Source organism: Embiotoca jacksoni, unplaced genomic scaffold, assembly GCF_022577435.1.
Source record: "Embiotoca jacksoni isolate LCO1_2020_lvr unplaced genomic scaffold, fEmbJac1.0.p SCAF_14, whole genome shotgun sequence".
Classification (NCBI taxonomy): Eukaryota; Metazoa; Chordata; class Actinopteri; family Embiotocidae; genus Embiotoca; species Embiotoca jacksoni.
In genome coordinates this window covers 15,656,032-15,670,762 of record NW_027185274.1, presented here as the reverse complement: position 1 = coordinate 15,670,762, position 14,731 = coordinate 15,656,032, and the positions used below count along the sequence as shown (strand labels likewise).

Genomic DNA, 14,731 nt, shown 5'->3' with positions numbered 1-14,731 from the left:
AACTGACATTGAAAAAGGTAGTGAGTTTCTAATTTGAGTGCTTTTTTTCTTTTGGTTTTAAATATAGATTCAAATGGGCATTTTATCAAACGTTTGCACAATACAAAAATATAGGCTGCAATCAGTTCATCACCCCTCGGTGTTTCCTCAGTTTAGTTAATCAAACACATAGTTTAAAAGTATATCTATCACACCACAGCTACATGCCAAGCTAAAAGGTGAAAGGTCATAGTACCAGGTCAAAAGTTGCGTCGAGGGGTCGCTTCAGTGATTTGACAGCCGACTGAGTCTTAATTAGCAGGCAGCGAGCACATGATGGCAATGGGCCAATGGGGTTCAAGCACATTAACATAAACCAGCAAGCGGAGGTGCATCATGGGGACAGCAGTGCAGTGTGGGTTGGTGAGAAAAAAACAAACAAAAAAACAAAGAAACAAATAAAAAACAAATCATTGGAATGCTGTATACAACATTTACAAGACTAGGACATGCACATTAATGGCTGTAGGGTTATTGAAAGGAATTATGGCCCTTCATACAATTTACTGTCAGAAGAAAGTTTCACGTACTATAAGTTTAATAGGAGCTCTTTTCTAAGTGCTTGTGCATTTGCTGTCATGTCGTCTCAACTGTGGACTAAAGTACCAGTCTTATTACACACTCCTGCTCCTGTATTTCTTTTACACATCAGCTAAAGCTATATTAAATTATTTTACTTATTTTAATGTTATCTCATATCTTTTTTTTTACTCTTCACTGTATAATTTTTACTGTTTTTTTTTTTTTTTTTTTTTTTTTTTTACCCTTATTTACGTGTGCTCCTTGAAGGGGAATATACGTGTCATAAAAAAAGCAATTTAGGTCTGCAGCCATGTTGAAAATGAGCATTTCTACCAATAATTGGCATTTTAAATGCCATATACACTCTACTTAAATTAGGTAATCCAGTGACCACGTTTAACATTTACTGGAGAAGAAAGAATAAAAAGGGTAAATGTTCAATTGTGGAGGCAGGTCTGATCACATTACGCCTAATAAGGCTTTGTGGAATAATTTAAATGATAAAGGTTAAGTGAAATCAAGCTACCCCTCCTTTCTGGATTATATGCTATCTATGTCCTCTCCAGTACTTAGGTTTCCCTTCGGAGAAAACGATCACTGCATGGCGGAAACAGAATCAAAACGATATGTAGTCTGCACTGTTGTTTTCTTAACCTATTGACTGTGAGCATTGAAATATACAACTAACAAAGCAGCAAAACAAGGATGAGCAGGAGAGGAGAGCAGAAGGCTCAGTCACACACTAGCATGATCACTGCAGCCGGCTGCTAATAAAGCACACACTGCAGAGAGCAGGGACAATGGAGACTTGAATGCGTAAGGTAAAATGAGTTGGCTCACACAACTCGGTTTATAGGAAGCAATGCAATCATTTTCTTCAAATAAGTGTGTGTTTGTGGTGTAATGTTTGTGCTTCAAACCCATGTAGAATTACCAAGGACATGTTTTCCTCTTCCTCCTTCATAATAATCAAACACTTTAATGATTTCTCATGAGGAATTGAAGTCTGGCTTGTCCACAGTTTTTAGATTAACTGTATCAACTTTACTGTTGGTCCTACTTTATCTGTTTAACTCGTAATAGTGCCTTTAAGCTGCGCAGGGCTGAAGATGCTGTAATATTTTAGATTTTCCTTAACTTGAGGTGTAATCTGTGGACAGATACCTACCATGGCCGCAGCAGCCGCAGCCTGGTTGACTTGGTGTTGGGCTGCTTTGATTTTGGCCTGCAGGTGAGCCGGAGGGTGAAAGTATTTGCACTTCTCCCTCGAGCAGCGGCCCTTAATGTAGTCCATACACACAGTGACTGTGTTGTCGTTGGTGTCAATCATAGTGCTGTCTGCCGGGTGGGCAAAGCGACAGTCGTTCTCCCCGCGTGTACAGTTACCCCGCTGGTATTCCCGGCATACCTGGAGCACAAACACAACCGTACAAACATGATCCGGAACTTAACAAACACGCACACACTTGCACTCATAAATGCACACAGACAGCAGACCCACACACACACACACACACGTTATGAAGTTGCTGTTCACTTTACTTCACATTTGATGAAGTAATCAATCTGTTTAGTCATTTCAGAACTTGACAATCACTTTACCAGACAGAGCTAACCAATCTTAATGACAGGTTCGGCCATTACTGCAGATTGATAAGCAGAGCAGATCGTAACCAGCGTTTACAGACTCATCAATCACAGCATTTATCCATTATTCAAATGAGCTGTGTTGTTGTCCTTCCTCAGAGAGACAGAAGGGGGCAGCACCTGCATGAACAGTTGGGAAAGTGATTGCCTCAGAGTGAGTGCAGGGGCTCAATGAGGCTCATGGGAAATATGAGGCTGGTTACCCTCAAGGGAGGCTGTAGCTGACGTAATCACGAGCCCACACATAATAACACAGGCGCACACACACCCGCGCGCGTGCGCGTACGCACACACACACACACACACACACACACACACACACACACACACACACACACACACACAAGGTGGGTGTACGTATGAATTATGAGGCTGCCTTTTTTTCCCCCAGAAACAAATTTTGACACCTAAAGAGCTGTGCTATAACTTAGGATCTCTGCTTGTGCACCGTCAGCCACCGCTGAGTCTGAAGTGCGTATAAAATGCAACCCTCCACCAAATGAAATGTAATTTCATGGTGCGTTGTATTGATCTATCAGTTATTATGATAGAACAATCCATTTACCAAGTCTGTTTACCAGTCTCACTGTCTGCATGCATAAAGGGTTTGATTTGTGGTGGACCGGCTGCCAGACAAAAGGCCACCAGCACAGTTATCTACAAACTAACCCTGCTCTGTCTCCTGTCATGACAGCTCATCATCCACCATCACCGATCGGTGAGGGGTACGATCCTCTCTCCGCCTGCTGCTTGTTTCTCTAACGTACCTCTCTCACATACTAACACATTCACACATGAATGAACACCCACATGTGCACACACAAGCACATTCATTTCCAACCACTGCTTACAATTACTTCCGCTGCTACTGCTCTTATTAAAAAAAATAAAAAATAAAAAAAAATAAAAGACACTGCCTTGTTGTCGGGCAGATGCTGGAGAGGCGGGTGAGGGAGGGAGGAAACGAGGGAGAGAAGGACAGTGTAAGCGTGGTTGATGGATAAAGAGTAAAGGACAGAGAGACGGGGATCGAGGAGACAGAGTAAGAGTCTCCGGGGACGAGGTGAATGTGGCTGGCATGGAGAAAAATTCGAGAAGAAACCGAAGGCTAAATAATCTGATGTTCCCCGCACCAGGTGTGGACCTGCGTGCTTCACCCAACAGCGGTTAATTATGCATTAGAAGAAGCTTAAACCACTGAAAGTGCTGAGTTCGACAAACAAATAAAGGCCATGTTAATCATATTGCTGTCCCCATGGTAACCATCCCTCTGAGCTATTTACATCACCGTGGTTGCAGGTAAGCGACATGAAAATGTTAGCACGCTACAATGTTAGCACGCCACATTATACTTTCGCTCCATAAGAGAAAGAGACACAGAGACGACCAGGAAATATTTTCCCAGCAAAGTAGTCGGTAGGATTGTCTTCTAAAATAGGAATTTCTCTCAGCCTCGAGGAAACAGTGTGTAATATATCTACTGGCTGGTATGTGTGTTGGTCTGCAGAATTCCAGCTATGTTTGTTTTGAATGACAAACACCAGAAACTAAAATACGGCCGGCCCTTTTCAGTCAAGATATTTTTAGCAAACCCGGTTCCTGAGCAATTAGGGTAAGGTAAGAGTTCTCTCAAACACCAAGCTTCTCTGCCACAAACAGCCGGAGCACTACAGGCACCGTTGACGACAAGACCTGAATATCTCGAAGGAAAAAAAAAAAAACTGCACAGATAAGCACACGATTTTTTTTTATTGAAATTGGGAAGAAGAATTTATTTTTCTTCTGTTTATTCGACTCTGGTGCCGAGGGCTGTCGAATCTTTTGCCAGACAACTGTTTCGACCCTCTGTATGAAACAAGACCTGCATGTTCTTCTGCCAACAGCATCTTGTGTCCAATGATCCTCAACCTCTGCTGAAAAACTCGGTCTCTTCCCTTTGTTTCCGTCACCTCTGTCTCTGTCCTCTGATGACCACAACAGGTCTGCAGATTGATTTCCTATCTCGCTTTCCTGTCATTGACCCCGGCCCCTCACTGCATGTTGTCCACTTGTTCACTGGGTGCAGAGACTTAACTCGCCCTCACCCTCATTAATTACCCAGCCAACCCGACATTACATCTTAAACGTAACCTTCCTAATGTTCTCGCACGCCTCCTGCCTGCCTCCAACGATTTCCCCATTATTCTGCTGCAAGTGTTTCTCGGGTGGGGCTACATAATGGATGAGATTGACTAACTGTCCAATTAATGATTATCTGAACTCAGCTGGAGAAGGGGCGCTCGTCAGGTTTCAAATGACTAATTGCTTTCATGGAAGAAGTAAAGATTTTTCTGAACATTTACAAATTCGTACAGTATAACGTGAGCTCGTGCCAAACGATGTTGTCTGCTGCCTGTTGACGAGGCCGGCAATGGTAATGTTTGCAGACAGATACTCTCATTAACGTCTCTCTCTCTCTTTGTTTAAGTCTGGGTAATGACTGTATTATGGTAATAGGATGTAGTTACTGTAACAGAAACTGTGTACCAAATACATAATTAAAGTCTACAAACAGAAACTGTTGAGGCAAGACTTTCCAGCCTATTGCTTCAATATTCAAACAGGCACAGCCCACATTTCAAAGCCCAATCTGTTTGTCTGCAAAAAAGATCATCGCCGGGTGCAGCATTTACTCAAGTTTTGTTAATCTGTTTTTTTAATCTGTGACTGATATAGAAGTGACAAAATAATTATGCAAATCCTTCCATCTGTGTGATCAGTGGTCTGTGTACGCGCTCATGCGGTCACATTTTTCCCATTCATCCTTGCGTCTGCGTGAGTACATTTTTGTTTCTCACCTCCAGTCTGTCCGTCCTCATGAGTTTCTGTGCAGCGGCAGCAGCAGCAGCAGGTACGGGAACGCCGGGGTTGCTGGTGACCAGTACGGGGGCGCTGGGCAAGATGTCAGCAGGCATCAGGCCAGGCGACACGGGGCCAAGGTAGGGGTTAAACGCAGCGGCCGCTGCTACAGCAGCATTGGCATTGGTTGCAAGGCTGGGTGTGACTGAAAACATGGGCTGTGGGCACATGCAAAATAAGAGAGTTGGTCACAATCGAGCAAAATCAACCCACAGTGATTTTTCACAGTCTATATATAAAAACTTTGAATATTTAATTACATCCTCCAAGCATAATAGCATCCTTTCTTACTCCTACTCAAATTACCCCTCCAAGATACAGTATATATGTAGTATATGGTGAAATAAAGGATGTATGCAGTCATTCAATAGCAAAGGGAGGACAGGAACTGTGTCTGTGCATGTGGAGAGAAAGGATGGTAAAAATACATAATTAAAGGGATTACATCTGAGGAAGAAGAATACGTATGTTTTCCTCCTTGGCTGTTCGTCTTTTTGTTTGCACTAACACACAGCTTAGAGTCAGTATGTGGTCTCACCTCCAATTGATCAGACGGAGTCGCATGCTTCATGCAGTAATAATGAGGAGTGACGTCAAGCTGTGTGTTGCATGTGTAGGGGGGAGAGGAGTTATGCAAATATCCTGCCTGCATTGTACTGGAGTTTGATAGGGAAAACATCCTCTAACCCTACAGCTTCACCACCGTTGCCTTAGAGGGAGGCTGTGGAGTATGCTAGCTGACATAGCGTACTGCAAGTTTTCCTTGCACGTTCCTGACCTCAGCCCCAGTCTGAGGATTGTCTCTTGAGTCTCTGCCAACAGGACACAGTGAGTAATAGAGCAGCGGCAGCCAGCGCTGGACAGCTATATTCTTCCCAAAACCTCCTCACTGCTCTGCGATGACTCAGAAAATCAGGAATAAAGTGGTGGACTTTCTAATTGTTTCACTGCTGCCTTCTGGAATGCCTCGAGAAGCGTGTCCTGTCAAAAGCTGCTCTGGAAAAGTAGACGTGCCTCTTTTCAGGAGATCAGATATCAGTCTGTGATATGCAGCTCAAGGTTGGGATAGACATGATGTCATTGAAAACCCTCAGTCATGAGGTTTTAACAATGCAGTGATGTCATCCTGCAAAGAGTTTGTGACCTTGTGTTCGTGAGTTTGTGACCTTTTTTGGAGCGTCTCTTTATTTGCTATTGAAGTTTAAAACCTTTAAACTGAGTGAGTGAATTGTGTTGAATTGAGCATATTTAGACAGTTGTAACAGAAAAGATTCTCACTACATACCTCCTGTTGGCAACTTGTGATGCAGCATTGATGTAGTGTAATAAATGGGTTTTCATTGAAGCAGTACAATATTTTATCATAATGCTCATTTTTATAGTTACATGCTTCTTCACATATTTTGAGCTTAACTGTAAGGTTTTGAATGCTAAGTTTTTAAAGTGTACCTAAAGTCAGCTGTGGCAGGCTGCAGCCCAACGGTGACACCCTGATCAGGATAATATGGGAGTAGATAATGGAGAGGTATTTTGTGTCATGGTGCTTTATGTGGATAACAATTTAAATATTTCAATCAATAAATCAAACTTTATTTATATAGCACAGGTCAGTGCAGTTTAAAATGTTTTTTAAAAATGTTTTCTACCTTTAAATATATCGGGACTCCAACTGTTTAAAAGGAATAGATTAAATTAGAATACACAACAATATTATAGGAAATACAGTAAAATAAACATATGAACTGTTTACAATGTAACAGAACTTTAAGCAAGATGGTAACTTTTGCTGAACAGCTTCCACTCCAGCCAAAAAGACAGTTATGGTGACACGTAGTATGATAGCACAGGTAGTGAAAAGTCATAAGGACAGACTGACAACTGACAGAATGTGATTGCACAGCTTTATTTATTTATTAAGTTTGCTAATTAGTTATCATACCAGATTGTTTTGATAGATATTTAATATACTAGGATAGCCATTTGAAAGAAAGCTAAATTCTTAAACCTCATTTGAAGATTGTTGGAATTCTACATTGACTATACTGAGTCCACTCTGAGCTTTGTTTGTTATGGTTTGACTTACTGGATGTGAAATATTGCCGAAATCTCACATTCTCCTCCACCTCTGCTATATGCATGCCACTGTTTTCAAAATCCCTGTTGCTACAGGAAACAACAACAACAATTTCTGATTTAGCAACCTACACGCTGAAAATGGGAAGATTTGGAACAGGGAATAAGGCAGGCATGTTTGGTTCATTTCAAAATTTTGCGAGGATTTAGTACTTTTAATGCCAGGGCTCACTGTCCCGATGCAGATATTATTCCAAATGAAGTTACCCGCAAGTTACCTGCAAGGGCACCATCGCTGCCACCTGGGCTTAGCGTTGCCCAAGACTTTTGTGATTGGTTTAAAGATGTAAGAATAAGCCACAGTGTTTTTTTCCACAATACAACAATGATACATGGTTGAAGCCAGATTATTCTCCAACGCTGGCACAATGTGGTGGAGATTGGTAAACAAGACTAGTTATAGTGAAACCACTTGCTACATTACTTGGTAGCCCTTCCCCTGTGGATTTAACTTTTAAAAGAATGTCCAAACCAAACAAGAACACCTAACTTTCTTCAGACTTTTTTTTATGAGTGAATGAAACAGCGAATGAATTAGGAAGTGATACAGTACAGTAGATGGAAATAATTATCACGTGGACTGTCTGCTGACATTGACTCACTAATAAAAAGTATCATGAGGACCATCACTCATGGTCAGATGTAATAAATCCTAATTACTTCACTTTCTACACAGTTCTGTGAAAGGAAAGCACTTTTTCTGCAGACATGGAGGGACAGTGGGAGAGCAGCAGATGAAATGTGGTAGAGACACTGAAGACGGTGGCAGGATATTAAGCTACAGACACATAGGGAGGGGTGTAGGAAGAAAAAGTGATTCCTGGAAAGGCCAGAACCCGGTCTTACCCTTTGTTCCCTTTGCACACAACATGCTCTGTTTTCTTGACTTTTCTCTGTAGTGCAGGTCTAAAGCCATCTCTCCTCAGTGCTGTCGTCCTATCTCCTTCACTTTACCTACCTATCTTTACCCTGTCCATTTATCTCTGCCTGCCGCGTTAGGTCCTCCCTTTCTTCTTCTGCTGTGTCCTTCTCTGTCAGCCTGTCTTCCTCCTCTCCTCCTTACTTTCTCTCTCCCCATGACATAAACAGAAAAGGAATCCTTTGCAGTTCCAGGGAGATCTATTGCTTCTTTAAACCCTTTCATGGTTTCTTCTGTTCTTCTCAATGGGCCTCCCGACTCAGCCCCTCTTCCCCAGATAAGGGTGATAAGCTGTCGGCTAAGGGTGCTCGTGCATGTGTGTAGCCATGCGTGCAGCATCTTAAACTCTTTTGAATAATGTAAGGCAAATTCACTCCACTGCTTTCACTTAGATATAAAAGGACAGAGGAGAAGACGGAGGAATTACTTCAAGCCTGACTGGCAGATCTCATTGACTCTGTAAGGTCTCATGGATCGGGCACAGAAGGAGTCATTTGAACTGGCTGACTGGATGGCCATCACCTTGAAGACCCTTGGAGCATGCAGCAAAGTCACACAGCATTTTCTGATAGTATATGCTGCATGTGTGTGTGTGTGTGTGTGTGTGTGTGTGTGTGTGTGTGTGTGTGTGTGTGTGTGTATATATATATATGTTTTTCTTTCAGAAATGTTAACAAGCGCACAATAACAATATAATACTTCATTGATCACTGTATAAAGTAAGTCTTCATTGTCTTATAGTTGGGTCCCAGCTTTGTAGTTTTCTAGCTGCCGTAAAGTGCAAACTGCACCTGCTGGGAAGGAAGATTACTCCACAAAAAACTAGAATGTGTTTGTGAACTAATGAAAGTATAAACATTTAAACTCAAACTAACTCAATCTGTTCATTTTTATTAAGTGAACTGGGTTCTTTAAACACAACTAAAGGTCTGATTTGAACTCAGTTAAAGACATTTTGAAATAAAGGAAATAGACATTATCACCAGTAGCAGTCCTGTGATCAGCTGAATGCTGATCATATGATTACACCCATAACTGGTTGCATTGGACAGCGGCAACAAACAACACGATTGGATCTCCAAGCACTCAGAAAATGTGAACGAAATTGAACTGGCTCAAAATACTGGGGAAATTTTGATTTCACACTTGGAGGAAAAAAAAGTGGCGGAGCATCGTTACGGTGCGCTCCGTCTGCACTACACCTGAGATAACAAGTTCTGTGATATGGAAATCTGAACTTAAAGCACACACACTGAGAATGGCCTTTACAGAGTAGTATGAGATATTCTTTATTCAGCAGTTAAGCTTTAGAAATGAAATATATTAGCATATTTATAGATTCTGGATTTTTTTTTTTTTTTTTTTTTTTTTTACTGGATAAGAAGTAGTAGATGTTATTTTAAGGATTTTTTAATTTTTTTTTTATAAAATCATATTAGACACATTATTATTCAAAGTACAAGATTTCATAAAACTGGAAGGTCTGGAAGGGATCTTTAAACCAGAGATTAAACCACATAACAAATCTCCAGCAAGTTCAAGAGTTCAGGTGGAATCTTACTTTAAATGTAAAAAATCCCATCCAAATGTCATAATTAAATGTTATGAAAAACCTTTTTAGAATATTCTATCTCTTTAGTATATAATATTGCAAGTTCAATTTCTGATATTTTATTGTCTTGTCTTGTTTGTAATTTGGTTGACTATAAATGAACTTTCAGCATAAAAGCAGTGTTTTATTCCAGATTTGTTTGTTATTGTTCTACATATGACTATCAGTTCAGAAATGCATACTAATCGCTGAGGTCTGGCACATCTCTAAAATAGGTCAAATGAGGAAGTGTTCAAATAGTTATGAATAATAATAATAATTAATAATTGAAAAGTAATGGATCTCAGAACCAACGGATCCAGACCTGTGTCACATAAACCAACATGCTTTATATTTGTGTTTGTATCTACTCACCACTGGCTGTAGCTGTGTGCCCGGCATCATGGCGTTGGCGAGCTGCATCTGCTGGGCCAGCATGGCCATGTTTTTCTGCTGGATGAGGTTGTTCCTTCCATTGATCTCCAGCTGGGTCTTTAGATGAGGAGGAGGATGGAGGTACTTACAGTTCTCCCTGGAACAGCGGCCCTGATGGGGTGCAAAAGGAAGAGAAAGCAGGAGGAAACAAGGAGGGTCGAAAGCACCAGGGGAGGAATGAGGAGGATGGAGACAGGAAAGCGGTGGATTAAAATAGTGTTTCCTTTAACTGCAGCCTAATGTAAAGAAGTAATGAGCCTTGACTCAAGTTGCTGCCCTCCCGTTTAGCATGCGTTGACCTAACACCCCTGACATCTGGGCCTGCCAGTCAGTTTGTCGTAAAGAAGGTCGATCGGTTCTGTTTGCTTTTCCCTTTTGTGGCCTGAGATCTACACTTTCTAACTTACCTATTTCCTCAAGCTCCCATCGAGACACAAATTAGCTTCAAGAGCAGAGATAAAGAGGATTAGCTGTCTATCTGCTTCTAATAACAGCTTGTATGAGAGAAAAGTACACAAAGACAATGTTGAAGTGATGATAGCGACACTTTTCATTATGCATTAATCTGGCAATTAGTTTTGAATGAATCTGTTATTTATTTGTTACACATTATATTAGAAAATTGTAGAAAATTTTATGATCGCAGTTTCTTAAAGCCCATGAGATGTCTTTAATTGTTCACAGCCCACTCATGTTCAGTTTACTATCACATAGGATAAAAAGAAAAGCAGCAAACCTCACATTTAAGAATCGGGGCCAAGAAGACGTTTGACATTTTTGCCTGGAACCTGATTAAAATGCATAAGACACTTACTAAATATTTGCAGATTCAATTTCCTGCTGAACAAATAATCGATCAACAAATCAGTGCAGTGAACTGTGTCCGGTTTTTTTTTCTTCTTGTAAACAAATTATGTCACGAGGAAAAGAGGATCAAGCTCAAATAGCTCTATAATATATCTCTTTATAAAGTTCTTAAGTAGAAACAAAGACATGGCATTTAAAAAGAGATAAAGGAAAGAGAAAAAGACAAAAAGGCTCAGCTGGTTACCAGCTGCACTGTTGCTTTAATCCTTAAGAGGAATTGTTAGGGGAATCTCAATTAACAAAGCTCCACGGTCTCCTCCAGCTTACCACCTTAAAAGCTGTCCAACTTGATGCTGGATGTTTCACAAAGCCTGTGAATCACCATTGATCTCCTCCCAATTGAGACAAATGAGTTGCGTGTCAATATTTGACATCATTTCAGAAAAGAACAGGCTGGAGAGCTGATGCAGGATCGATACATGATTGGAGACTTCTGTGACGGTAAACAGACACACGTCACGACAATCTAATATTATGCCAGTGTCTATAGACAGTGGGGTGTGTGTCTGGGCACTCGCTGCTGTGGGTGATTATATTCATCCAGCAGCCAGGAGCCCAAAGGGAGAAGGAGAGAATGTAATTTACACTCTCATAATGCCTGCTCTACTGAACACTCCCCCGGATAGGTGTAATATCTTAGATATCTCCTACTCTTTTTTACTCCTTCTTTCTCCCTCATTGGCTTCAATCCCCCATACATCTGAGTCCCATGCTGATATTTGCTCTCCTCATCATGAATACAGAGCAGTGCATGTGCAGAGGTGCTGCTGTGATCGGTGTATGTTCTTGTATGTGTGCAGAATGTGCAAAACAGAAGTACTACTCCCTGCCTTTGTCGGCTTCACTCGCTCTTCTTCTCTTACCTCATCAAAATGCATCCTCTATCCATCTATCCCCATTACTGCTTTATATATATATATATCTATTTGTAGGGGGAGTGGGAGACCGACCGACCCTACGACAACTCCCCAGTCCCACCTCCCCATGAGGAATTAAAGGTTGGCTGTCATGCTACTGCTTATCTCGGTGAGATTACCTGCTGCTCACTGCGGCCCACTATGACACCTGCTTTCACAACCTAACACATGCGCTCTCCAGCTCCGCCTTTATTCCTAACGCCTCTCTCCTTTCTCCTCCTTTCATCTCCTTGTCTCGCTCCATCTATCTCTCCCTCCCTCTCTCCCTCCCTTTTATTTCCTCGTGCAGCCTGTTCTGCCTAGCGACAGCAGGAGAGGGAACTTTGCATTGGAGAGAAGCAGAATGTCAACAGTTCCTCCAGCATTTTCATTAGATGAGAGCTGAGAGGGATGGTATTCCCGGCCTGTCCGGCCTCGAGGCAAGTCGGGCTCATCTCTGTGTGGCTGTGACTATTGATCAGTGTTAATTAGTTAATGCCATTTGATTTTCTGGGTACATTCCCTCCGGGTGACGAGACTCAAGCATGTCACCTCCAGCTATGTGATCAACTGCGACAAAGCAGAGGTTACAATTATGTAAAATCCCCGAAACACTCTTTGAGGGCATCCTCTACATTGGTTAACAGCAGTCAGAGTTCAACAGATTTTAATTACTTCAACATTTTAACAAGCTATACTGGGAATACGCTGCAAAATAACCATTAAATCCTGAAGGACAAAGTCAGATGTAGTCGTATAGAAACACTGTAAAATGTTGGTCGAGAATCCCTTATAATGCGTATTGTTGGATAACGGTCCAATTTTTTATAATAAGTATTTTTTTCCTTGGAGACATGCACCACTGAGAACACATGATGTGGCTAAAGGCAGGATCCACACTCACGGAGATCAGCACCCTGATGTGTTACTACCCCTCTATTTTCACCAATAGCTCCATTATCTGTTGCTGTGCTGCTCTCTGAACAATGCAGTCATACGTGAGCCTGAAGTGCAGATCACTGTGTGTGATGCTAATGTCCTGGCTTCTCTGATGCCTCTTTTCTCAGCTCTCTTCTCCACTGTCTAAACAGTGCCACTGCAGGTTGTCTGATCCACAGCAGTGCTCCCTCTGGCTAGAGCGTGTGACTGCCAGACTCCACTCAAGTTGACTGTTCCGCCTTCACCTGTCTGCATGTCCTCCGCTGAGACGTTAATATGCTAACAGACTACCTGCATCTGTCTTTCAAGCACTCTGCCGATTGCTTCCCGTCCTCTTGTCTTTTCTTCTTGTCTCCTCTCGGTGTGTTTCTCCCTCTCCGGGTCCATTTCCCTGCCAGCCCGCAGGCCAAACAACTTCAAAAATTATTCTGTCCTCATTTAAAGATACAAAACAACGTTTCACACGTCAGGATACAACTCCCCGGTATCACGTCATACAAGCATGTAATAGGCCCGTCTGTCCACCGCAGCATGCTGGTTCAGTGTCACATGTTGCTTCGCCTAGGCGTGAAAAACCCCATGTTTAGGTTTACGGGAAAATAAACCACCAACAACAACACGTGGCACTGAAACTATTTGGTGAGGGTTAGGAAAAGATGTCTTTGAAAAACATCCCTTTGTAACAGACTCAAACCCTGGTCTCCTTGGCAAAAGTCAGGAGTTTGATCCATCCAAAAACATGCACCTCAGGTCAGGTTACCTGGCGCCGCGCTAGTGGCAGCCTGCTGCAGCATCTCCCCCCTGAGAGCCCCCCTGCTGTAGTGAAGAAATTTCCCCTCGGGGATTAATAAAGTGTATAAAATCAAAAAAAAATTAATGCCCCCAGCCTTCCTCACTTCTCAGACTTTCTCACTATTGTACCTCCATCACATGACCTTTGTCAGAGAACCTATATTATAACATGACTTCCTTCTTTGACTCCGATCAAGGTAACGCCACGGAGAGGCAAAACATGACACCGACACAGTGTCCTCTATTGGTGACAGGTGTATCATGGTGTGATACTGCGCTGCAGGGCAATGTTCAGTAAACAGTCTTCATGTGAAGTGATCTCTCCACCAAATATAGATTCTGAAACCTGAACCAATTTACTTTTGCCAGATTTTGTTTGCAACAAAGTTCAGTTTTGAATTAAAATAAAGTGAACCGGCTGTCACAGTCGCACTATAGGTGTGTGTGTAATACAGCATTCTGCACTTAGAAATCACTTTGGTCTCATTAAATCACATCTTTCAGCCATATTTCAGCTTCTCGACACACACGGAGGTTCACACACACACACACACGCGCACACACACACACACACACACACACACACACACACACACACACACACACACACACACACACACACACACACACACACACACACACACACACACACTATTACTTTTTAGGATTATATGACAAATGGTTGGGATGGCAGAAAAATATTGATGTTTATTACTCTGGAGAAGTAGAGCAGGAAGAAAAGATCAAAATCAATTCCCAGGTGGCTATACATTGTGTGTGTGTGTGTGTGTGTGTGTGTGTGTGTGTGTGTGTGTGTGCATTATATTGTAGACTGTACTAGGGTCCCAGAAACAAAACAGTGTGTGTGTGCATTATATTGTAGACTGTACTAGGGTCCCAGAAACAAAATAGTGTGTGGTAAAAAGGATAAGAGGCAGCTTTCTATGTACACTAAATAATGCCTTACACTAAATAAATAATTTCTAAACTTTATCATTTTATATTAATTTCTGTTGTTGGATCTTTTCCAGCATAACTGAACAAAATATCTGC

At 41.8% G+C, this 14,731-nt stretch overlaps 1 protein-coding gene across 12 annotated transcripts in view; it reads right to left on the bottom strand.

The window, feature by feature from the left end:
* Positions 1 to 14,731, bottom strand: part of LOC138197417 (muscleblind-like protein 1) — a 62,406-nt gene that overhangs the window by 8,163 nt on the left and 39,512 nt on the right. For 7 of the 12 annotated variants that reach the window (XM_069148242.1, XM_069148239.1, XM_069148244.1 and 4 more), the window contains exons 3-6: positions 10,125 to 10,295; positions 5,046 to 5,264; positions 1,730 to 1,969; positions 236 to 289 (exon numbers count right to left, since the gene is read on the bottom strand). In XM_069148242.1, coding sequence (XP_069004343.1) covers positions 236 to 289; positions 1,730 to 1,969; positions 5,046 to 5,264; positions 10,125 to 10,295 — 684 coding nt within the window. The remainder of the gene's footprint in view (positions 1 to 235; positions 290 to 1,729; positions 1,970 to 5,045; positions 5,265 to 10,124; positions 10,296 to 14,731) is intronic. The other 5 variants (XM_069148248.1, XM_069148250.1, XM_069148246.1 and 2 more) reach the window with 1 other exon arrangement.